Here is a 22,252-nt window from a genome sequence, read left to right as displayed (position 1 = left end):
TTAGAGAAATTATTATATATTATGTTCTTTATATTATTTAGAAAAAGAAATAACAACTGCATATCTATAAGATTGTAATAATAAGAAGTGTTGGATTTAGAAGCATCTGACCCATCTTACATTTCAAGGCAGTGGGTTACTCTGTAATGTTTATGAAATACTCAGAGAATAAAATAAAAGTTACCACCACAGCACAACCGGCTTCATTTAGAGTGATTTTATGACAGGGAAGTATGGACTGCTGATGAATGGCATCGTACTGTGTTCAGCAATGAATTGTGGTTCTGCACTATCCAGGATCACCGTCGTTAATGGGTATGGCGGCGACCTGTGGGGGAGGATGCGTTCATCCAATCTCTCTCTATTAAAATGAAATAAATCAACTCATTAAACGATCAGGAAGCTCTTACCAATTGTGGCTGGAAGTGATCGATGGAACTCTGAAGGCGCAATGGTATGTCAAGAACATCCTGCACCTTCATGTGTTACTTCTCATGCGACGATGATGAGGTACCATTTTTCAACAGAGCAATGCTCGTCTCTGTGAACTGTATGCGTGGTGATGAGGTACACCCACGGCCTACAAGAACCCCAGATCAGTTCTTGAAGAACGTGTGTGGGACCAGTACAAACGTTATCTCAGTTGCAGTTACGGGTTTTAGAATGATAGGGACCAGTTACAGTAGTTGGGTGCCAGCTTCCTTCAGGAGAGGATACAACGGCTTTATGGTACCCTTCCCAACAGAATCACTGCATACATCGAGACCAGATAGGGTGCAACATCATGCTGATAAGTGGGCTCATACTGCTAAATTCTTTGTAAACAGACTTGATACATACATCAAAAAAGTTTTGCATCACCCCAGTTAACAGAACTCCTGACGATAAACTTTGACTGTGGGGATTGTGTCACAGACACAGTCCTATTGACTATTCAGAGATGTCACTAAACCTGGCCAAAGATGTAAATCACCATGCATGAGCAGCGCCTATTAGACAGAGGGGATCCGACAGCCAATCAGTTCCAGTCATTCCACCAGGACGGAGGTACAAGGTTCGTGCTGTCTATAGTTCTACCATGCCTAGACGGTCAATACCGCCGTTCAATCGCGTCCGCATTGTTACTTTGTGCCAGGAAGGGCTTTCAACGAGGGAAGTGTCCAGGCGTCTGTGAGTGAACCAAAGCGATGTTATTCGGACATGGAGGAGATTCAGAGATATAGGAATTGTCGATGACATGCCTCGCTCAGGCTGCCCAAGGGCTACTACTACAGTGGATGACCGCTACCTACGGAGGAACCCTGACAGCAACGGCATCGTGTTGAATAATGCTTTTTGTGCAGCCATAGGACGTCGTGTTACGACTCAAACTGTGTGCAATAGGCTGCATGATGCGCAGCTTCACTCCCGACATCCAGGGCGAGGTCCATCTTTGCAACCACAACACCATGCAGTGCGATACAGATGGGCCCAACAATGTGCCGAATGCACCGCTCAGAATTGGCGTCGCGTTATCTTCCCCGATGAGTGTCGCATATGCCTTCAAGCAGACAATCGTCGGAGGCGTGTTTGGAGGCAACCCAGTCAGGCAGAACGCCTTAGACACACTGCCCAGCGAGTGAAGCATGGTGGAGGTTCCCTGCTGTTTTCGGGTGGCATTATGTCTGGCCGACGTACGCCGCTGGTGGGCATGAAAGGCTGTATGATACTTGAATGCCAGCCTCCGACCGGTAGTGCAGCCATATCAGAAGCATAATGGCGAGGCATTCGTCTTCGTGGACTGAATTCGCATCCCCATCGTCCACATCTTACGAATGACTTCCTTTACGATAACGACACCGCTGGACTAGAGTAGCCAGCATGTTTTCCAGACGTGAACCCTATTGAACATGCATGGGATAGATTGAAAAGGGCCATTTATGGTCGACGTGACCCGCCAACCGTTCTGACGGATCTACGCCGAATCCCCATTGAGTGGGACAGTCTGGACCAACAGTGCATTGATGAACTTGTGGATAGTGTGCCACAATGAATACAGGCATGGATCAATGCAAGAGGACGTGCTACTGGGTATTAGAAGTACTGGTGTGTACAGCAGTCTGGACCATCACCTCTGAAGGTCTCGTTGTATGGTGGTACAACATGCAGTGTGTGGTTTTCATGAGGAATAAAAAGGGCGGATATGATGTTTTTATTGATCTCTATTCCAATTTTCTGTACAGGTTCCGGAACTCTCGTAACCGACGTGATGCAAAACTTCTTTTGATGTGTTTATTTTAATTACCTTCTCAAACCGTGAAGTTTCTACTTCGTTTCGTCCTCGCGTTTTGGGTACTTCATTTCCTTTTGTTAGGCAGTGTATACTAAATCGTATAAATCGTATGAGGTTTTCAGTACACTGATACATCCGAAATAAGTTCCGCCAAATACTCGTCTTGTGTCTGCACGGAGCACTATCCCCACCTCTCCCCTTCCAACCCCCACCCCCCAAAGAAAATAGTTTCGCTGGTAGGTCCCCAAACCGAGAATCCATATTGCGGTTTGGCTGAACAGTCAGTTAAAGAAACTGAATTTCCATCTTTTGACTTAAATCTTTGCCGATAAAAATTGGTAAGAGCTTCCTGATCGTTTAATGAGTTGATTTATTCAATTTTAAAAGTGAATGTTAATGAATAATCTAGGTGGACAACTAAATATTTAGCCATCAGTTACGAATGGATATTTTGACCAAGTACTTGCAATGTACTAAGTATTAGGTTCCACTTAAATTTGATCAGTAGTACAGACTACCATTCGGTAGGCACAAATGGTCTCGTAGAATGTGCTGTCAGTGGCTCGCAACGTGCTGGTGCTGCAGTCGGGTGGCCTTGTGTCTACCTACAGATAGACACTACAGTTTTATCTTATTGTCATCGTAAACAGGCTCACTGAAAACAGAATACCAACCCATTAACCAGACACCCTAGAAGAAGAAATGGCAAAAGGCGCTAAATTTTGACACATGATGACATATGCGCACTCTTTATTTTTCTTCAGTCTTGCTTCCATTATCAAGCACGACGGCAGAGTGCCTCTTTGGTACTTTAACCTTTTCTGAAGGCAATTTGACCGTCATCTAAGGGAGCCTCAATTTTTTTCCATTTTTCTGTATGTTATTCTTACCAGCAGCTTGGGTGTATGACCTGTTTAGCTGATTGTGCGATAATGTTCGCACTTGTCGGCTCTTGACAACTTAGGAATGGTGTGGATGATGTTTCTCCGAAAGTCTGATGATATATGGCCAGTCTCACATTCTACACACCAATGTGAGTCGTCATTTTGTTGTTGCTACCCCCAATGATTTTAGAAATTCCGATGTTACATTACCTATCCCTTCTGCCTTTTATGATTTTAAATCTTCCAGAGCTCTTTTAATTCTGATTCTAACATCTGGACCTCTATCTCTTCCCTGCCGACGTCTGTTTCTACTTCTGCCACATCATGAGACAAGTCCTCCCCGTCATGGATGCCTTCAGTATGTTCTTTCCACACATCCTCCATGCTCTCTGCATTTAATAGTGGAATTTCCATTGCACTGTTAAGGTTACTGTCCTTGGTTCTAATTTCACCGAAAATTGTTTTGACTTTCCCATATGCTATGTCCGTCTTTCCAACAATTATTTCATTTGGGATTTTTTCACGTTTTTATGCAGCTAATTCACCTTACCTTTCCTGCACTTCCAATTTATTCAGTTCCTAAGTGATTAGTGTTTCTGTATTCTTGAATTTCCTTACACATTTTTGTGCATTGATTCTTCCTGGATTGTCTCTTAGACGTCAGTCACTCACAATCGTTACAAAATTGTGATCTGAGTGTATACCTGCTCCTGGACACACCCTACAATACAATATCTGATTATGAAATCTCTGCCTGACCGTGATGTACTCTAACTGGGATCTTCCTGTATCTTTCGGCCTTTTCCATGTAGACATTCTCGTGATTCTTGAAGAGAATATTCGCTATTACAACCTGATATTTATTGCAGAACTCAATTAGCCTTTCTCATCTGTCGTTCTTGCTACCAAGCTAATATTCTTCCGTAACCCTTTGTTTTGCCTCATCCCCTACAACCGCATTTCAGTTCCCCATGACTACTAGGTTTTCGTGTTTCTTTATGTGTTGCATTACTCGCTCATTATTCTCATATACTTTCTACATCTCTTCGTCTTCTTCTTGCGACGTTGGAACGTACGCCTGAACTATTGTTGTCATTGTTGTTATTTTGCTGTCGATTCTGATGAGAAGAAAACTTTCACTTAACTGTTCACAGTATTTCAGTCGTTGCCCTACCTTGCCATTCACAAGGAATCCTACCCTAGTTTACCATTTTCTGCTGCTGCTGATATTACTCTATAGTCGTCCGACCAGAAATCCTTGACTTCTTTCGCTTTCTCTTCACTGACCCCCACTGTATCTAGACTGATCCTCTGCATTTCCCTTTTCAGATTTTATAGCTTTCCTACCACGTTCGAAATTCCGACATTCACGCATCGACTCGTAGAATGTTATCTTTTAGTTGGTTATTCAATATTTTTCTCACGGTCACCTCCCATTTGGTAGTACCCTCCTAGAGACCCGAATGGGGGACTACTCCGAAACCTTTTGCGAATGGAGAGATCATTATGACACACTTTTTCACTCCGTGGATAAATACTACGTGTCTTAAACGCAGTGATTTACATTGCCTCCAGCATCCTCATGCTGTTGATCACTGCTGATTTTCCGCCTTGCGGGGCAGTTTACCATCCCAAGTGCAAAAAAATGCCCTTAACGTCTGTCCACTCTTCGGCCCTCTTTAACAAGATCATTGGCAGAAAGAGGGTCTTCGGCCGCCATTGCTGATACATCTTACTCGAAAAGCAATGGTGCAGTTCGAACCAGGGACAGAGGACTATTTGATTAGTAATCAACGATGCTACCGCTAGACGCCAGGTTTATACGCCAGTATAAAAACGGAAATAACCGGCTGTTTGGTTCGCTTTTGTCTGCCAATATAGGATCCATTAAGTCACAGTATACCACAATTTCGCGCACGCACTCTTAAACTCGACGGATTGAATTCCCACGGCTAACATTAAACGAATTAAACCCAGAACTGAAAACACCAAAACCATTAAGCGTACAGCGAAGCTAACACGCAGAGTACTAAGTCGCTTTTTGTGCGGTTTGTTGTCTAGAGTATAGGGAAAAGTGATGTAGGCAGCTAAACAAGCCGCACTTTTAATCTTGGAGTTAGTTCTTGGTATTATTTGGTAGTTGCTGTTGAAAACGAAAAGAGACAGTCTGTGCACTTTTTAGAGAGTTCTGGCACAGTAACTGCGATCAGTAAAAGTCATAGCCTCCCCATGTGCGTAGACCACGAGCCACGTTACGGCGTCCGGTATTTTTTGTTGGTTACTTTTTTTTTCTCTGGTGGGCACTGAATTATTTTGATAGGCAGTTATTCTTGTAGCTTCACTAGTAGGAGTGAAACGTTTTCGATGGGGCCGCTCTCAAGAATATTGCTGTTGGACGTGGCTGCGCTGAGCTGGACCCGTGAGCCGACAATTTTTGGGACGGGTGGAGCGTGAATTTCCTGCTGTCGTGACGGTGCCTCCGTCGCACTGTCATAGCAACAGAACACGGAAATATTTAAAGAACACACCCCGTGCTTGTGCTCCAGCGTGGAAGTGCTGTTTATGCGGTTTGGAACCTATGACAGATCACAGACTGAAAGTTCAATCATGGGAAAATTCATTTTCTTAGCAGAAAGATTAAAAAATTAGCGAAAGCAACAACATTTTCCGAGTTTCGGAAAAAAGGAAAAAGAACAAAGTCTTACTTTACACATTTCCACAGCTTTCAGCCCATAAACATGCTGCTGTATGTTATTATGGTGTACGCAGTAAACCTATACAAGTAATCAGAAGACGAGATTCTTATTCCCAGTAATACTTTAGCAAGACGCTTCATAAGTCTAATTTTCCACGTCAAATTCGACTAGTTGGGCACTTTGAATGAACAGAAGAAACAGCATATTTTCGATTTCTGGACAGTGTTTATTAAGTTTTTAATGTATTTGGAAAAATTATATTGCAGCACTTTTCTTTAGTCATTAATTCATGAATGAAGATGAAATTGCTGAGAAAATTTTGTTGCTGACTGATTTCTTAGTGATGTTATGCATTGTGCAGAATTCAAGCAAGTGTATTTCACTGACTTAGCTACAGACCGAATAATGTTTGTGTTGTGTGTGTGTGTGTGTGTGTGTAAAGCTATATAATGTACAACATAACTACTAGTTTTGAGCTTTTTTCGACATCTACATCTATTTTCTCCGAATCACTGTGAAGTGCTGGCAGAGGGTATAATGCTGTCGTTTTATGCAGACTACAATATTACAGCTTGGTGCTTAGCGAGTGCAGGTTGTGTTTGAACGTAAATACCGCGATCTGTTTACGGTTTACTCGTTTCGGTGAAGGAGAAGAGGCTTTTTTTCAAGAAGTAATATTATTTTGTCTATATTTATATTTTATCCGTATTTATCATAAATATGAGCAGAATACTACAGAGAAATAAAAATAATTAAGAATAAATGAAAAAAAGGGCTTACTACAGTCGAGGACTAGTGTCATTCTCTCTGTCCAAAGGGCCCTGAGTCATGGAGTAAGAGAGCTAGTGTAACGTGATATACATAGATACAACCATCCCCAGTCTACAGGGACTTAGCTAGCAAAACCGTGCTTACTACTTCCATCCATGGGAGGCCTCAAAATTCCATAGAAAGTTTCAATAACCTTGTCTAGGAACGCTTACCTAAAGCAGTATTTATGCGCCTAAGAACCCTAAGAACAGGTGTCATGGATGCGGATCGTGTTTCTATAATGGGTTAGTCATCAGGCTGAAAGTTTTCAGTGATATGATCACAGAGTCTATCAGTTGACTAGCTGAGGGCGCGGGAGGCAGAGAAAAGTGCCCTACAAATGGCAAAAGAGCCCAGAATTCAAACAGGGCCTCCAAACGTATGGTGGAGGATGCAGAAACTCGTAGCAATGACAGCTGTGGACCTAATTAGTTTCAGTTGATAGTAGACTGAACAGATAATAGCATAAACATTAAACCTAATTTTTCAGAATGTATGATACTTTTAGCTTTAGGTACAGTTTTCTGTGAGACTAGTACACCTGTATCAATTAAATTTGGTGCAGAAATTAATTACATCGCTTTCATTAAAATTTACTAGATTTATGCCAATCAAATAAATGTTGGGAGAAATATTTAGATTTTACATTTTTAAAGGCCCGTTTTATAGGTCACTTGCTTTTATGTGTGTTTCTACTGTACTAACAATGCTACTTCCATGTAAGTACTACACTTTGAAAAAGATATGACAACTTTTGTACGTCTCAAATTTGGTTTGATCTGACCAAATAGTTTTTGAGAAATGTGTACCAACGTCAGTACGTTCAACCACAGGAAATACGCTCACGACCCGGTCCATTTATAGGCTTAGCGTGGATTCTACCAAACCACTATTTTATTAAGTGACGCAGCCTATGAGTTTGCTGATTTCTGGATAAGTTATTCTTGTAACCACTACAGTCAGGTACGTTCTCGAGGAACTGATTTTTGATGATGGCGTGGTAGGACAATGTTTTGCATTTCGTAGAGTGTTTACTGATTAGATATTTTACTGTTGTCAGCAGATCTGAGGATGGTCCATGTCAGACCGAAACCGGCCATTAAAAACATTAATGCAATGAAGACAAAAAAGGAATATGTATTAAAACCAGTGAATGCAAATTTATTCTCCAAGGACACTGTGTAAGTTTTTGCAAGCAAATAAAAGGTTTCTCTCTGTTCTGCTCACGGATGGAGGTTGGAGAGCAAAGTATGTATCTGCACGAACTGCAATTTGCCTGATTTTATCCGCTTGAGATATAGATACGTATCTGAGTGAAATGTAGTCGTAATTTCTGCACTAAAAGAAGGTTTCTGGTTGTACGGTATTTTTATTCGGTTGGAGATTTTTTCAACATTCCTGTTAAAATTTGTCGCTAACCAACATAACGTGGCCATTCACACCGTTCTTCTCTGTATATGCTATAAGTCTACTGTTTCTCTGACATAATGTGGGTCCCATGCATTTAAGCAGTACTGATGTTAGGGCATAATAGGATTTTGTTTGCAACCTATTTTGTACACAAATTGCATTTTATCCACTGAATCATACGTGCATCTAGACCTGTATCACACTCCGCGAGCCACCTAACGGTGTGTTGCGTAGGCTACTTCTGGTACGACTAACTGATCCTTCTTTCCCTGTTCCAGTCACCGGCCAAAGTGGCCGTGCGGTTCTAGGCGCTGCAGTCTGGAACCGCGAGACCGCTACGGTCGCAGGTTCGAATCCTGCCTCGGGCATGGATGTGTGTGATGTCCTTAGGTTAGTTAGGTTTAACTAGTTCTAAGTTCTAGGGGACTAATGACCTCAGAAGTTGAGTCCCATAGTGCTCAGTGCCATTTTTGAGCCTGTTCCAGTCGCGAACGGCGCATGGGAAGAATGATTGTCGGCAATCCTCTGTATTAACTCTAATTTTCTCGTCGTGGCCCTTTCTCGAGAGGTATGTGGGAGGGAATAATACGATCTGTGTGTCCCTCCTTTTGACTGGAAGTCTGGCCGTTTACTATTGTAAGAAAATGAAACGCCTACAGCCGTCCTTGTGGTTTTATTTATTTTGTAGCTACCAGTTGCGGCGCTTCAATGCGCCATCTTCAGGCCGTAGTTGGTGCTGAAGGGGTTGACACGATCCCTATATGTACCGAGTCAGTGGCCAAACTTCGTTTTCAGCACCCCAAGTTTACAGATAGTCTGCGTAACCAGTTATGCTGCCGAGTGATGCGGTATGTATAGGGATCGTGTCAACCTCTTCAGCATCAACTACTGCCTGAATATGGTGCACTGAAGCGCGATACTGGTAGCTACGAAATAAATAAAACCATAAGGACGGCTGTATGCGTTTTATTTTCTTACAGGAGTAATACGTTGTCCGACTTTTCCTGGAAAGAGCTCACTAGAAATTTCATTAGTAAACCTCTCCGTGATGCACAACGCCCATCTTGTAACGTCTGCCATTGGAACCTATTGGACATCCCGGTACCGCTCTTGCGCCGACAGAAGCTCCTCTAACGAAACACGTCGCTCTTTTCTGGATCTTCTTTCTCTCTGTCTCTCTGTCTCTCTCTCTCTCTCTCTCTCTCTCTCTCTTCTGTCAGTCCTACCTAGCAATGATTCCAGACAGACCAAAAATACTCCAGAATCGGTCGAACGAGCGTCTTGGATGCCACTTCCTTCGTGGATAAGTTACATTTCCGTAAGAGTCTTCCTGTGGATCTTTGTCTGAAATATGCTTTTAGTACTTGTTGCTTTATGTGGTTATTCCATTTAAGATCGTTAGTCCTAGATATTTTGCTGTTCCAAAAATCCGTCATCAATAGTATAACTGTGCAGTAGTGGATATCGTTTCCTACTATGTGTAATATGTTACGTTTATTTACGTTAGGGGTCAGCTGCCAGAGCCTGCACCATTCATCAGTCCTCTGCAGGTCATTATGCAAATCGATACTGGCTTCTGACGTTGCTACTTTTTGACAACCGCATCATATGCGAACAGTCTTAAAGAACACTCGACGCTTTCTACTAGTTCATTTATGTACATTGTAAACAGTAACGATCCTATAATTGTAAATATTCGTATGACGACACTGATTTATTTATGATTAATTCATGCCATAGGTAAAATGTGCCGTACATTTATATTTCTTTGTATTTCGGCTCATTAAGAGTTAGTCTCAATCTCTGCACCATCTTAATATATCGTGTGGATATAATTCTGTATTAAAAAATTTTTCCGCTATGATACGTGCATCATATGCGAAAAAATGTGACATTGTAGCTAACACTGTACGCTAGGTTGTTAATTCACAACGTAGTCATAAGGTTTTCTGACGTGGACCTGTGTGAATTGTGCAGGAGAGTTCAGAAAGCTGGATCCAGTGGGAATGCTGGTGGCGATACGGGAGCGCTACGGGGACATCGCCAAGGTGGTGGGGGTCCCTTTTAAGCAGCCCATGGTCTACATCTTCAGTCCGGATGACATCCAGAAGGTGGGTTTAAACGCCTGCTTATAGAATCACTAGTGTTGCTTCGGTGGCACCAGCACCAAGGAATACACTACAGGAATTCTATATTTCTTACTCCTCAGTCCTGGAGCAGGATAGAGGTACAAATGGAGACACACAAAACCTGCGCCGATTCCTCAGCGTACCGGAAATCTCTTTTTTAATATGCCTGAGAAGTCCTACAGCATTTTCTTGTTTTTGCTGTCGCATTTATTGAGCCGGTCGGGTTTACGATAGTTGGACCATGGTTTACCATGTCGAGTAGATGTGTTTGTCGTACTTCGAATTACGGCCGTACAAGATGAACAACTGTAGTTGCTGAGCATGCCTCAGTATATACGGAACCATTGGAGAGATAGTGCCTGTCGGTTCACAAACGGGCTATGTGGCTCATGAGGCGTTATCCTTGCTACTTCTGACAAATATGACGCGGTCCCCCAGAACTGCTTCTCTTCGTATCAGACTATAACGAACACTCAAAAACCTTAATAATTTGTAGTATATATTACAGTCTCTTTTTCCCCTCCCTGTTGCATCATGCAATTTACTCACTAACGTCATAACACATGTCTTATCGTCCTGTTCCTTTCCTCTAGTGCGTATTTTGCTTTCTTCGCTGATTCTGCCAACATTCTGATTTCTTATCTCCTCAAACGCGTTAATTTTCAGCATCCCCCAGATATGCAAATCTAAAACGCCTGGATTCTCTTCCTTTCATGTTTTCCCAAAGTTCATGATTCACTTGCAAACAAAGCTTACTCCGGATGTCCATTTTCAGAAACATATGTCTCATACCAAGGCCTTTGTTTGACACTAGTTGTGTGGTGTCGGTTGTGCTGCTTTGCATATCTCTAATGAAGCTAGGTCCGATCTTTTCTATAGAGAAGGGAAGCACCTCATAAGATCGTACAGATTAATTAAAGGAAATAATAATGTTGTTCAATGGAGACATCTTGCTGAATGATAACAGGCTTGGTCCGAACAAGCATGACAATATGAGTACCACATCATGCACATAGACTTATCTAAGAGAGGAAGGATCGTCTAATCTATAACAGAAACAAGTGGTCATTGTAGCAATCAGGTTTATTATCGAAAAGCAAAACACATGGCTTACCCACTGACAGAAACAATTGAACATTTAAAATCTGGGCAAGGGGCTCTGATGGTGAACTATAACCGTGGCACAGGTGTTCGAGCACGATAAAGACAAATTTATGCGACTAACACACGAACATGACCAGTGACTGTAAGCATGGTTAGTCAGTTACAGGAAGGACACGGAAAAGTAGGATCGAACACCAGTAAGATCGCCAAAGTTCATACTGAAAGCAACTATCTGGCTGCGAAGCATTAAAACTGTATAAATGGCTCCTGAATGGAGTGAACTAATGCTGCGTCTCCACGAATTGGCGATGGCAACGTTGGCCATCTTGCCAGACTCGTGGCGGAAACATGGAACGCGGCGGCAGCAGTGGCTGTAAACTCTTGAGTTGGCAGGTCTCTCTCTGTACTCAGCGCTCAAATGGAGACGTCTTTCTCTAGAACAGCAAGACTCACCTCATCAGTTATTCAATAACAAGTCTTTACTCCATGATATTTCAGCGGCGAGTGTCTTCAGTGTAAACGATCTGAAACTTCGGTCGGTTTCCATGTTGCGTGGCAGTTTCAGAAAAAACTGGACGTATAACATTGTAGACTTCTTTATCCCAGGAATGCTCTATTTAGCAGTTTCAGAGAAAACTAGAAATATAACATAATAGATTTCTTTATCCTAGAAATGCTCTGTTTGCCTATGATAGTCTATGTCACATGCCCTCCTTTCTTCTCAGGCCACGTGCTATTTCCCTTCCTAGGTAGCAGAATTCATTCATTTGATCTACTACGTGGTCTCCAATCTTGAAATTAAGTTTGTCGCTAATCCCCTCCTTGCTGGCACTCAGTACTTTTGTCTTGGTTTGGTTTACTTTCAGTTCGTGTTGTGTTCCCAGCACACTGCTCAATCCTTCAAAAATCCTGTAACTCTTCTTCACTTTCGCAGATAATAGTAAAATCTTTAGCGGATATTAGCACAGATGTTTTTGCACCCTGATTATTAATTCCATTTCTCAACAATTCTTTTCATTTCCGTCCTCCATTCTTTAATGTGCGGACTAAACAGTGGAGGAGAAAGACTGAATCAGTGTCTTGACGTTTCTTAAGTCTTTTCCATTATAAAACATAATTAAACTTAGAGATACACCTTTCGTGGTTTTACCTTTCCTGATGCCACTCTACATACTTCAATTTGTTATTTTTGCGATTGTGTGGATGGTATTCTTCCCTAAGTCATATTCTACCCACTAATTTGAATAATCTTGAGTTTAAAATTTTTGAGGCTTACCTACTGGCTCTCGACTTTGAATCTTCGTCCGACGACAAGTCAGCGGTTTTTTTTTGACATTTCACCAGCACTAGTGGCTGGCGTTGTTGAAGTTTCTCCCTCCATTGCTGATGATAGTCTGGAGTCGAACCAGTGGCCTAAAAATGTATGTACTTACCGCATCAACGTCTGAGGGCCTTTCGCCAGTCGTTACTGCTGTGATTCTTCTCTTGTTATCTGCAAAGGTCGTACGCTGCAGCGGCCTCTGTTTATTTTATGTTGAACATACTGTCGTTCTTGAGAATTTCGAAGGCGTCCTTGAACAAAAGGCCGTGACAGTTCTTCTCCACAGCGAGAACTGCGTGCAGCTGAATTTTATTACGTGGTCGGTCTCACACAGCGCGTACAATGCCATGGCGTATTTCTCCACTTGTTCCAACCAGCAATATTATTCATGCTAGATGATCCCGTTATTGATGGATCGTCCGATCATACCAAAGAAGACTATTTCACATGTACTAGGTATGGTCAGTTGTATCTGTCAAATGATAATCCCATACCTGCAGACAGCTTACTCTTTACCTGTAAGAAGCCATTGACTACATCAGTTAGGCTGGATGCGACCGGAGAGGGAACATCATTCTCACACTCTACGTTTTATTCATACGTTTCATAGTGACTGTGAATGCGGCCCATTTGTCCTTCGCCGATATGAAACACTCTCTGGTCTAGGTAAGGTCGAACTTTCAGGATACATCGCTCAGACAGAGAAAAATAAAATGTGTTTACGGACATGGGTCGAGAAACGCTTTATTTCCATGTTGGAGCTCATTTTCTAATTCTCTTTGTAATCGCATTACAATGTATCAGCAGTACATGAAACGTTTTCTTACATGAAATGTTCGGAATATCTTCTTGGTTACGTTTGGTTAGAATGTACAGTAAGATATAATTCTTAGATTCACCGTCAGTATTCATTGCTTCAGCTGAAGGTAATGCTGAAATGTTGCTTGTGTTGACATGCAACTAGCTTCATTGCTTGTGTTGACATGCGAATAACTTCATTGCTTTACTAGCATCGAGCACGTAACATCCACTGTTTTAGTGTTCGGTACAGACTGTGTGGAGTTGTCAGATTCCTGTTTGCTGTACAGATTGGAAGATGGTAATGGCAGTGGTGCTCAACGTTTGCTTCGAGACAGATTTCCATAACGACGGTACCCGGACAGGAGGGACGTTTGAAACAACTGGTCGTCGTTTTAGGGAGCGACTGGGGGAGCGTTAGAAGGACGGGCGCACCTCAGCTGGAGGAGGAACTTCTTCGTGCAGTTGATGACAACCTTAGTGTCAGCGTGAGACAGTTAGCTGTAACAAGTAATATTGACCTTACGACTGTCTGAAGAGTGGTACATGAGAACCTATTGTATACGTGCCATGTACAGCGTTGCAGGCACTATCAGCAAGTGATCTTCCTGCACGTGTACACTTCTGAGAATGGTACATTCAAAAATGTGTCAACCCTCACTTTATGGCAAATGTGCTGTTCGCGGACGATGCTTCGTTTGAACGTTATCAGACTGTAAATTTTCACAGTCAACAAGTATGGGCTGTAGAGAATCCTCCAGAAATTATGTAATAATGTTACCAACAGTGATTTCCTGTCAGCGTTTGGGCCGGCACTGATAGGGCCTCATGTTCTTCCACTCAAGACATGGTCGGACGTACCCCTGAAAAGACGCACAAGATGAAGTGGAACAATGTCGCAATAATATTCACCAGTGAGTGTACCATGTTCAAACATTTGGAGGTTTGTACGCCTATGCAACATTATATCTCCCCACACCCGGGCTACCAAAACGATCATGCTCGGCAATGTTCCTCGGTGCATTACGTGTTACTATCTATCGCCGTTAGAGAGCACGTCCAGAATCACTACTCAGACTTAATCCGCTCTCGTGCCAGCACCCAACAAGACTGCTAGTGGCTCCAGTCTGTACGTTCTTGGAACCATTGCAAAAGTTGTAGTCCTGTTAAATATGATAGAAACTGCGCCAGCTCTCTCACATGGGTCCCCTCTTACTTGCTGCACAATGCAGCGGTTATCTACTTGTGTAGTTGACAGTGGCACGGCCACTGCGTGGGCGTGGTCTCTTTGCCCAAAATCCAGCTTTCTGTACGCGACAGGGAGCCCTGTGGCAACATGATCCCGCCGTTCGTTCGTTTCCACCAAGTAATTAATGTGTTATAGTACACTACTGGCCATTAAAATTGCTACACCAAGCAGAGATGCACACGGGTATTCGTTGGACAAATATATTATACTAGAACTGACATGTGATTACATTTTCACACAGTTTAGGTGCATAGATCCTGAGAAATCAGTACCCCGAACAACCACCTCTGGCCGTAATAAAGGCCTTGATACGCCTGGGCATTGAGTCAAACAGAGCTTGGATGGCGTGTACAGGTACAGCTAGCCATGCAGCTTCAACACGATACCACAGTTCATTAAGAATAGTGACTGGCGTATTGTGACGAGTCAGTTGCTCGGCCACCATTGACTAGACGTTTTCAATTGGTGAGAGATGTGGAGAATATGCTGGCCAGGGCAGCAGTCGAACATTTTCTGCATCCAGAAAGGCTCGTACAGGACCTGCAACATGCGGTCGTGCATTATCCTGCCGAAATGTTGGGCTTCGCAGGGATCGAATGAAGAGTAGAGCCACGGTCATAACACATCTGAAATGTAACGTCCACTGTTCAGAGTGCTGTCAATGCGAACAAGAGGTGACCGAGACGTGTAACCAATGGCACCCCATACCATAACGCCGGGTGATACGCCAGTATGGTGATGACGAATACACGCTTCCAACGTGCGTTCACAGCGATGACGCCAAACACGGATGCAACCATCGTGATGCTGTAAACAGAACCTGGATTCATCCGAAAAAATGACGTTTTGCGATTCGTGCACCCAGGTTCGTCGTTGAGTACACCATCGCAGGCGCTCTTGTGTACGATGCAGCGACAAGGGTAATCGCATGCATGGTCTCCGAGCTGATAGTCCATGCTGCTGCAAACGTCGTCGAACTGTTCGTGCAGATGGTTGTTGTCTTGTAAATGTCCCCATCTGTTGACTCAGGGATCGAGACGCGGCTGAACGTTCAGTTTCAGCCATGCGGATAAGATGCCTGTCATCTCGACTGCTAGTGATACGAGGCCGTTGGGATCCAGCACGGCGTTCCGTATTATCCTCCTGAACCCACCGATTCCATATTCTGATAAAAGTCATTGGATCTCGACCAACGTGAGCAGCAATGTCGCGATACGATAAACCGCAATCGCGATAGGCTACAATCCGACCTTTATCAACGTCGGAAACGTGATGGTACGCATTTCGTCTCCTTACACGAGGCATCACAACAACGTTTCACCAGGCAACGCCGGTCAACTGCTGTTTGTGTATGTGAAAAACGGTTGGAATCTTTCCTCATGTCAGCACTTTGTAGGTGTCGCCACCGGCGCCAACCTTGTGTGAATGCTCTGAAAAGCTAATCATTTGCATATCACAGCATCTTCTTCCTGTCGGTTAAATTTAGCGTCTGTAGCACGTCACCTTCGTGTTGTAGCAAGTTTAATGACCAGGAGTGTACTTTATCCATCTCATCCTCAAGTTTTGCAGAGCAGTGTCCTTTGAGTACGTTCAATAAATAATGGAGACTTTCAGTGTAAATGCTGCGTTGCATTCTTGTCTTCGAGCAGCAGATGAGGCTATGATATTGAAGTTTCTTCAGCGCAAAAAATATATCAGTGTAGCATTGACCTATGAAACACTATGGCATATTTTATGGAGCAGGGACCTTCGCTGATGTTCAGTGGATGTGTGTCCACAGGTGTACCGCCACGAGGGTCCGTGGCCGATGCGGGGCTCCGTCCAGTCGGTGTCGTACTACCGCACCGTGACGCGCAGGGACTGGTTCCAGGGCGACGTCGGCGTCATCTTCAGGTAGGCTACACTGTGCGTGTGGGAACATTCAAAACTTCTGCCACGTGCACTGGAAGCAGCTCTAATGCTCGACAACACGTACAGACGATCAAGGGCAACCATACGATAGTTTGTAGAAGGACGGGGATAGACCTGGGAAGACGTATAGGGACTTGTATGTAGCTATAAAAAACCTGCAAATAGGCCTAACAGCTCTCAAATCACATTCTCGAATTGAAAACACCAGAATATACTATCATTGTTTCTTTGTTTTCAGCCTCTTCTCTCTTCAGTTGCAAATATATAAGTTGTATAGTTTAATTATTGTATACTGCAACTGTAATGAAAATCTTATTAAGACCAAATCCAAATACGTTTAGCTTTATTCTAAAGCATTTTCTGTCGTCAGGTTTTGTGTTGTTTACTTCATTCTTCCTGGTATTTCACGTGTACGTGCTGGATTTTAACACACAACACTTTCACTGTACTAAATAGATATGTGTGCTAAAATCCTACACATACACGTGAAAGAACAGGAAGAATGAAGTAAACCACAAACAACATGACTACAAAAGACGCTTTAGAATAAAGCGAAACGCGTTTGGTCTTAATAAGACTTTAATTACAGTTGCAGAATCCGGGAATTATCCGACACTAGGTTTGTATGTTTTCCCTTTTCTGAGAGTTAGGGGGAGGGGAGGGGGGGAGGGGGGAAGCAACGCCAGAAGACGGTATGGATCTGCAGAATGACCTGAAGAGAATTGATGAATGGTACAGGCTCTGGTAGTTGACCTCGAACGTAAATACAACTAACATATTGCTCATATACAGGAAAAGGAATCCACTATTGCACAACTACACTGTTGGTGTCATATTTCTGCAAACCATATTTACCGTAAAGTTCAAATGGTTCAAATGGCTCTGAGCACTATGGGACTTAACGTCTAAGGTCATCAGTCCCCTAGAAATTAGAACTACTTAAACCTAACTAACCTAAGGACATCACACACATCCATGCCCGAGGCAGGATTCCAACCTGCGACCGTAGCGGTCGCGCGTTTCCAGACTGTAGCGCCTAGAACCGTACCGTTAAGTATTTAGGAGCAAGCACCCAGAGCGACGTTACGTGGAATGACCACATAAAGCAAATAGTAGGAGAAGCAGATGACAGGCTGAGATTCATAGGAAGAATGTTAGAGATTCTTGAATACTGTTGATCTATCTGGGATCCTTATCAGGTAGGATAGGCAGAAGAGACAGACAAGATCCAACGAAGTGTGGCGCGTTACGTCACGGGATCTTCTACTCAACGCGAGAGCATAACAGAGATGCTCAACAAACTACAGTGGCAGACATTATAGGAGAGGCGTCGTGCAATACGGAAACGTTTACTATTGAAAGTTCGAGAGAGAGAGTTTCGGGGAAGAATATGACTATATATAACTTCCTCACACATACATCTCGTGAAATCACGATGAGAAAATTAGAAAAATTAGAGCCAGTACTCGTGCAGAGGCTTACCTACAATCATTCTTCCCACGCGCCATCAGCAAGTGAAGCAGGGAGTTGGGCATCAGTTACTGGTACCACACTCCGTATCCCCCACCAAGCACTGTTTGGTGATTTCGGGAATATGATGTATATAGATAGATACACTGTAAAAAACTAAATTTATATCGAAGTTGTGATTACTTTCACCGCAGTACCTGGTGTGTCGAAACTAGAACTTCATTCAGACTACCGTTTTATGGAGAATAGTCATTGATACGGAAGAAGCTTACCACAGTAGGTGATAAATGTAACTACGTCCTAGAAACATTCTTATACCATAGATGTAATAATTTCTTTTTATCAAGTGTAGGAAAAAATTATTGTGGGAGCTGACAGACGTGTTTTCTTATATGTGGGACTAAAGTGTCTTGCTCTAGAATAACAGAGCACTAATGAAGACTGTAACATGCACTATAAGAAATCACTTTGTCATAAAAGGCAAGAAACATATATTATGAACAAGTCATTAAAAATTTACATAACTCAACAAATCGCAAATTTTAATGGTGTTAGCCATATAACTCATAAACACGACATACTCTAAAACGTTTAAAGTACTTTCCGCTGAACCTCGTACACATGCGACCTAGTAACAGGAGCGATTACAGTAAGACAACCCCTGTCACACTCCTATCACTGCATTTTGTAGAATCTTGGTAGGGAGAAGGTGATCTTTAAGTGTAACTCTGCAATGATTCGGGCACTTCAGAGCAAACTGGTACACACACTGACCGAAAAAAAAGTCGCAAGAGCAAAAAATAATTAATCTAGAATAATGAAATTTCTGGGATACATTTGTCTACGTAACATATTTAAGGGATTAACACTGCAAGACCATAGATTAATGTGAGGGCGGAATAGGCCATTGCAGATATAAAATGCTCGTACATTAACAACCGGTGTAACCGCCAGAAGGTTGAATGCAAAAACGCAAACGTGCATGCATGGCGTTGTATATGTGACGGTGTCAGGTTGTGAGACGGAATTACATGCCTAGTGCACTTCACCGGTCAATACATTTGAGCCGTGCTGCGGCTCGCGTTGGTGCTGTTAGCAGGTTTCCACCCTCTCTTGGAGGCCAGACGGTATCGTTTAGTTGGCATGGTTTCGGCCTTCTTCTTGTATTGACTGGCGCCATTCGGTTTCACAAGCGTTGCCTGTCCGCTAGTGGCAGCAGCGGCGGTTATCGATATGTAGTAACTGTTGCCCTATCTTTGGGGCGACGTCGTTTTCCCGGGTCTTGTGAGTGGTCCAGTTCGGTTGGGGACTCAGGAGGAGCCAGGTCCGCGCAGTGCGAGAACAAGGTGCTGGGACCTCCACCATTGTGATATCTCGCGATTCTCCAGTGACTTGGGTTCGCGTTGCTGCTCGTAGTGTCGCCGAGACGAAGAGCAGCGAGTGGAGTGCTTGGGGAAGGCGGATCTGATTAGCTTTACTCGACTTCTTACTACTATTTACCCCGTTCAACTTCTTATAATTTGTTAAGTTCAACCAGCGGTAATTTTTATTACCTGGTGGCCGCTAACGCCCCAGTTACCTGCTCTGGGGGTTCGTGTATGTAACGGCAGTTTACGTTTCCTCGCCTTGCCGCTGCTGTCCGGTAAGGCGTGTAGTTTTGACAGCTTTCATGATTGTAGGCCGGTTGGTGATTCTTCTACTTTGGTGGTAGTGATTCCTTTCTCGTTCCGGGCGCTCTAAACAGTATTCTGGGAACGTAGTGCAGACCGCCGGTTCCGGTTTTGGCGTATTGTTCCATCGTTGCATTTGCTTTATCGGTCGTCGGTAGCCTCAAGAAGATTGTCATTAGTCATTCGTTAGACAGCCACTAGTCTGCGTTACCACCTTGTGAAGTGAATGCAACTCTTTGGCTGCCTATCTCATCGCTCGCGAAAGTGTTTGTTACCGGATCTCCTCAGAGGTCGATTCCTGGAGCACCGCCTGTGGCCCCTTGGTTCTTGTAAGACATGTGTGTTCTAAAAGGTGGCCTGATGGCCGGTAGTTCAGTGTAACGCTCCTTCAGCCCACGCCTTCTGGGGGTATAATCTGCCTCAGTACCCTTTAAGGAAGTTGTCCTTGTGTTTTATTATTGTATTATTTATTACAATAACTTGTAATGCCTACATTAAACGTTATATATGTCTAGTTAATAGTTCTGGTCGCCTTCTGGAATAAATCTAGCAGTGTCACGGGAAGCGATCGGCGGCGCGTGACCCAGGGAGGCGCCTGGCGGCTGCAGCGAAGTGTCCACTGCGGGCGGCGCCGGCTGGAGGACAGTCGGCGGCGGCGGCGGAGGCGGCAGCGGCGTGTCGCCATGGGGCAAAATGGAAGGCATCGTTCGTAACACCTGGGGATGAGGCGAGCCAGTAGATGGGTCCCCAGGGCGCTGACCGGACGGCACCGTCGCTGAAAGCAGACGGGGAGCGGCAGAACCCGTGCGACGACAGAGGCGCAGCTGATTGAGATGCCGACGCACCTCACCAGAGGCCCCCAAAACCAAATACATCGCGCGGCCGAGGCAGCGAAGAATGCGCCCTGCCAGCCAACGCCGTGAACCTCGAAAGTTGCGATAGAATACAACGTCGCCTCGAGCAAAAGCAGGAGTCTGCCGCTGCACAGGAACCTGATGCGGCGGATGCAGCAAAGACATCAAGGTTCGATGAGGACGACCGTGGAGCAACTCAGCCGGCGAGCGACCATCTCGGGGCTGAGAGCGATACGATGACAAAAAGAGCAACAACGCGTCCTCCCGAGAATGCGACTCTTTCAACTTCAACATCTGTGACTTGAAAGTCCGGACCAATCGTTCAGCGGCACCGTTTGACTGAGGCGAAAACGGCGCGGACGTCAGATGTTGAATACCATTGGCCTTGCAGAAAGACTGAAATTCTGCAGACGTGAATTGTGGGCCATTGTCGCAAACAATAGTCTGCGGAAGACCTTCAATGCAAAAGATAGCAGACAACGCTTGGATGGTGGCAGTTGACGTCGTGGAAGACATCCAGACAACAAAAGGAAAATTACTGAAGGCATCGACCAGAACCAACCATCGAGCATTCCAGAATGGACCAGCAAAATCGATGTGCAAGCGTTGCCAAGGGGAAGTGACTTTTGGCCATGCAAAGACCTTCCGCGGCGGTGGGGATTGTTGTTCGGCACACGCCATGCAAGAAGAACACATATTCGTAATCGCAGCATCTATTCCGAACCAAGTACAGTGCTGACGAGCAAGTTGTTTCGTTCGCACTATACCCCAATGTCCTTGGTGAAGAAGCCGTAATACAGAGGACTGTAACGAACGTGGGACCACGACTCTGGACTGATCATTATCAGAACGCAACAACAAAACACCACGTCGAACAAAAAGTCTCTCCTTGTGAGCAAAAAATCTGCGAACCAACGGATCCTCGATCCGTGACTTTGACAAGGGCCATTGCGTAGCAACAAAACGCAAAACGGTAGCAAGGACAGGGTCAGCAGCTGTGGCTGCAGCTACACGACGAAAATCTATTGGAACGAGTCGACCACATCATCGGTTTCCGAATCAATGAACATGCAAGCAAGTTCGGAAGAATCGAATGGTTTATCCTCAGCAACAGGCAAACGGGACAACGCATCGGTGTTTCCGTGCTTAGAAGTGGACTGATACAAGATATCGTAGCGGTACTGCGAGAGGAAAAGAGACCAGCGAATGAATTTCTGCGCTGTACGCGGAGGTACAGGCTTGTTCGGATGAAAAAGAGACGTCAAAGGTTTGTGGTCTGTGATGATGGTAAAGTGACGACCATACAAGAAATCATGGAACGTAGTAACACCAAACACGAGAGCCAAAGCTTCTTTCTCTATCTGCAAGTAATTTCTTTGTGCAGACGAGAGCAATTTAGACGCAAAGGCAATAGGGCGATCATGCGACCCATCTCTGTGCGCAAGCACAGCACCAATCCTGAAATCCTATGCATCTACCATCAACAAAAGGGGTTTCTGGGGATCGAATGGCGTAAGGCAAGTATTAGAAAGAAACGCCGATTTCAACTGACGAAAGGCGCGTTCGCATTCCGTCGTCCAGACGAACGGAACACCTGTACGGCGTAAGCGATGAAGTGGAGCTGAAATGGAAGAGGCATTGTGCACATTCACTCACACCTGGTGCTTCTAAATC

General features: G+C 44.1%; 1 protein-coding gene across 1 annotated transcript in view; it reads left to right on the top strand.

Moving 5' to 3' along the window:
* Positions 1-22,252, top strand: part of LOC124796265 (probable cytochrome P450 301a1, mitochondrial) — a 188,255-nt gene that overhangs the window by 41,937 nt on the left and 124,066 nt on the right. The window contains exons 3-4 of the mRNA XM_047260376.1: positions 10,050-10,183; positions 16,454-16,566. Coding sequence (XP_047116332.1) covers positions 10,050-10,183; positions 16,454-16,566 — 247 coding nt within the window. The remainder of the gene's footprint in view (positions 1-10,049; positions 10,184-16,453; positions 16,567-22,252) is intronic.

Source organism: Schistocerca piceifrons, chromosome 4, assembly GCF_021461385.2.
Source record: "Schistocerca piceifrons isolate TAMUIC-IGC-003096 chromosome 4, iqSchPice1.1, whole genome shotgun sequence".
Lineage (NCBI taxonomy): Eukaryota > Metazoa > Arthropoda > Insecta > Orthoptera > Acrididae > Schistocerca > Schistocerca piceifrons.
Note: the sequence above shows the minus strand (reverse complement) of the source record. Positions and strands in the feature narration are given on the sequence as shown.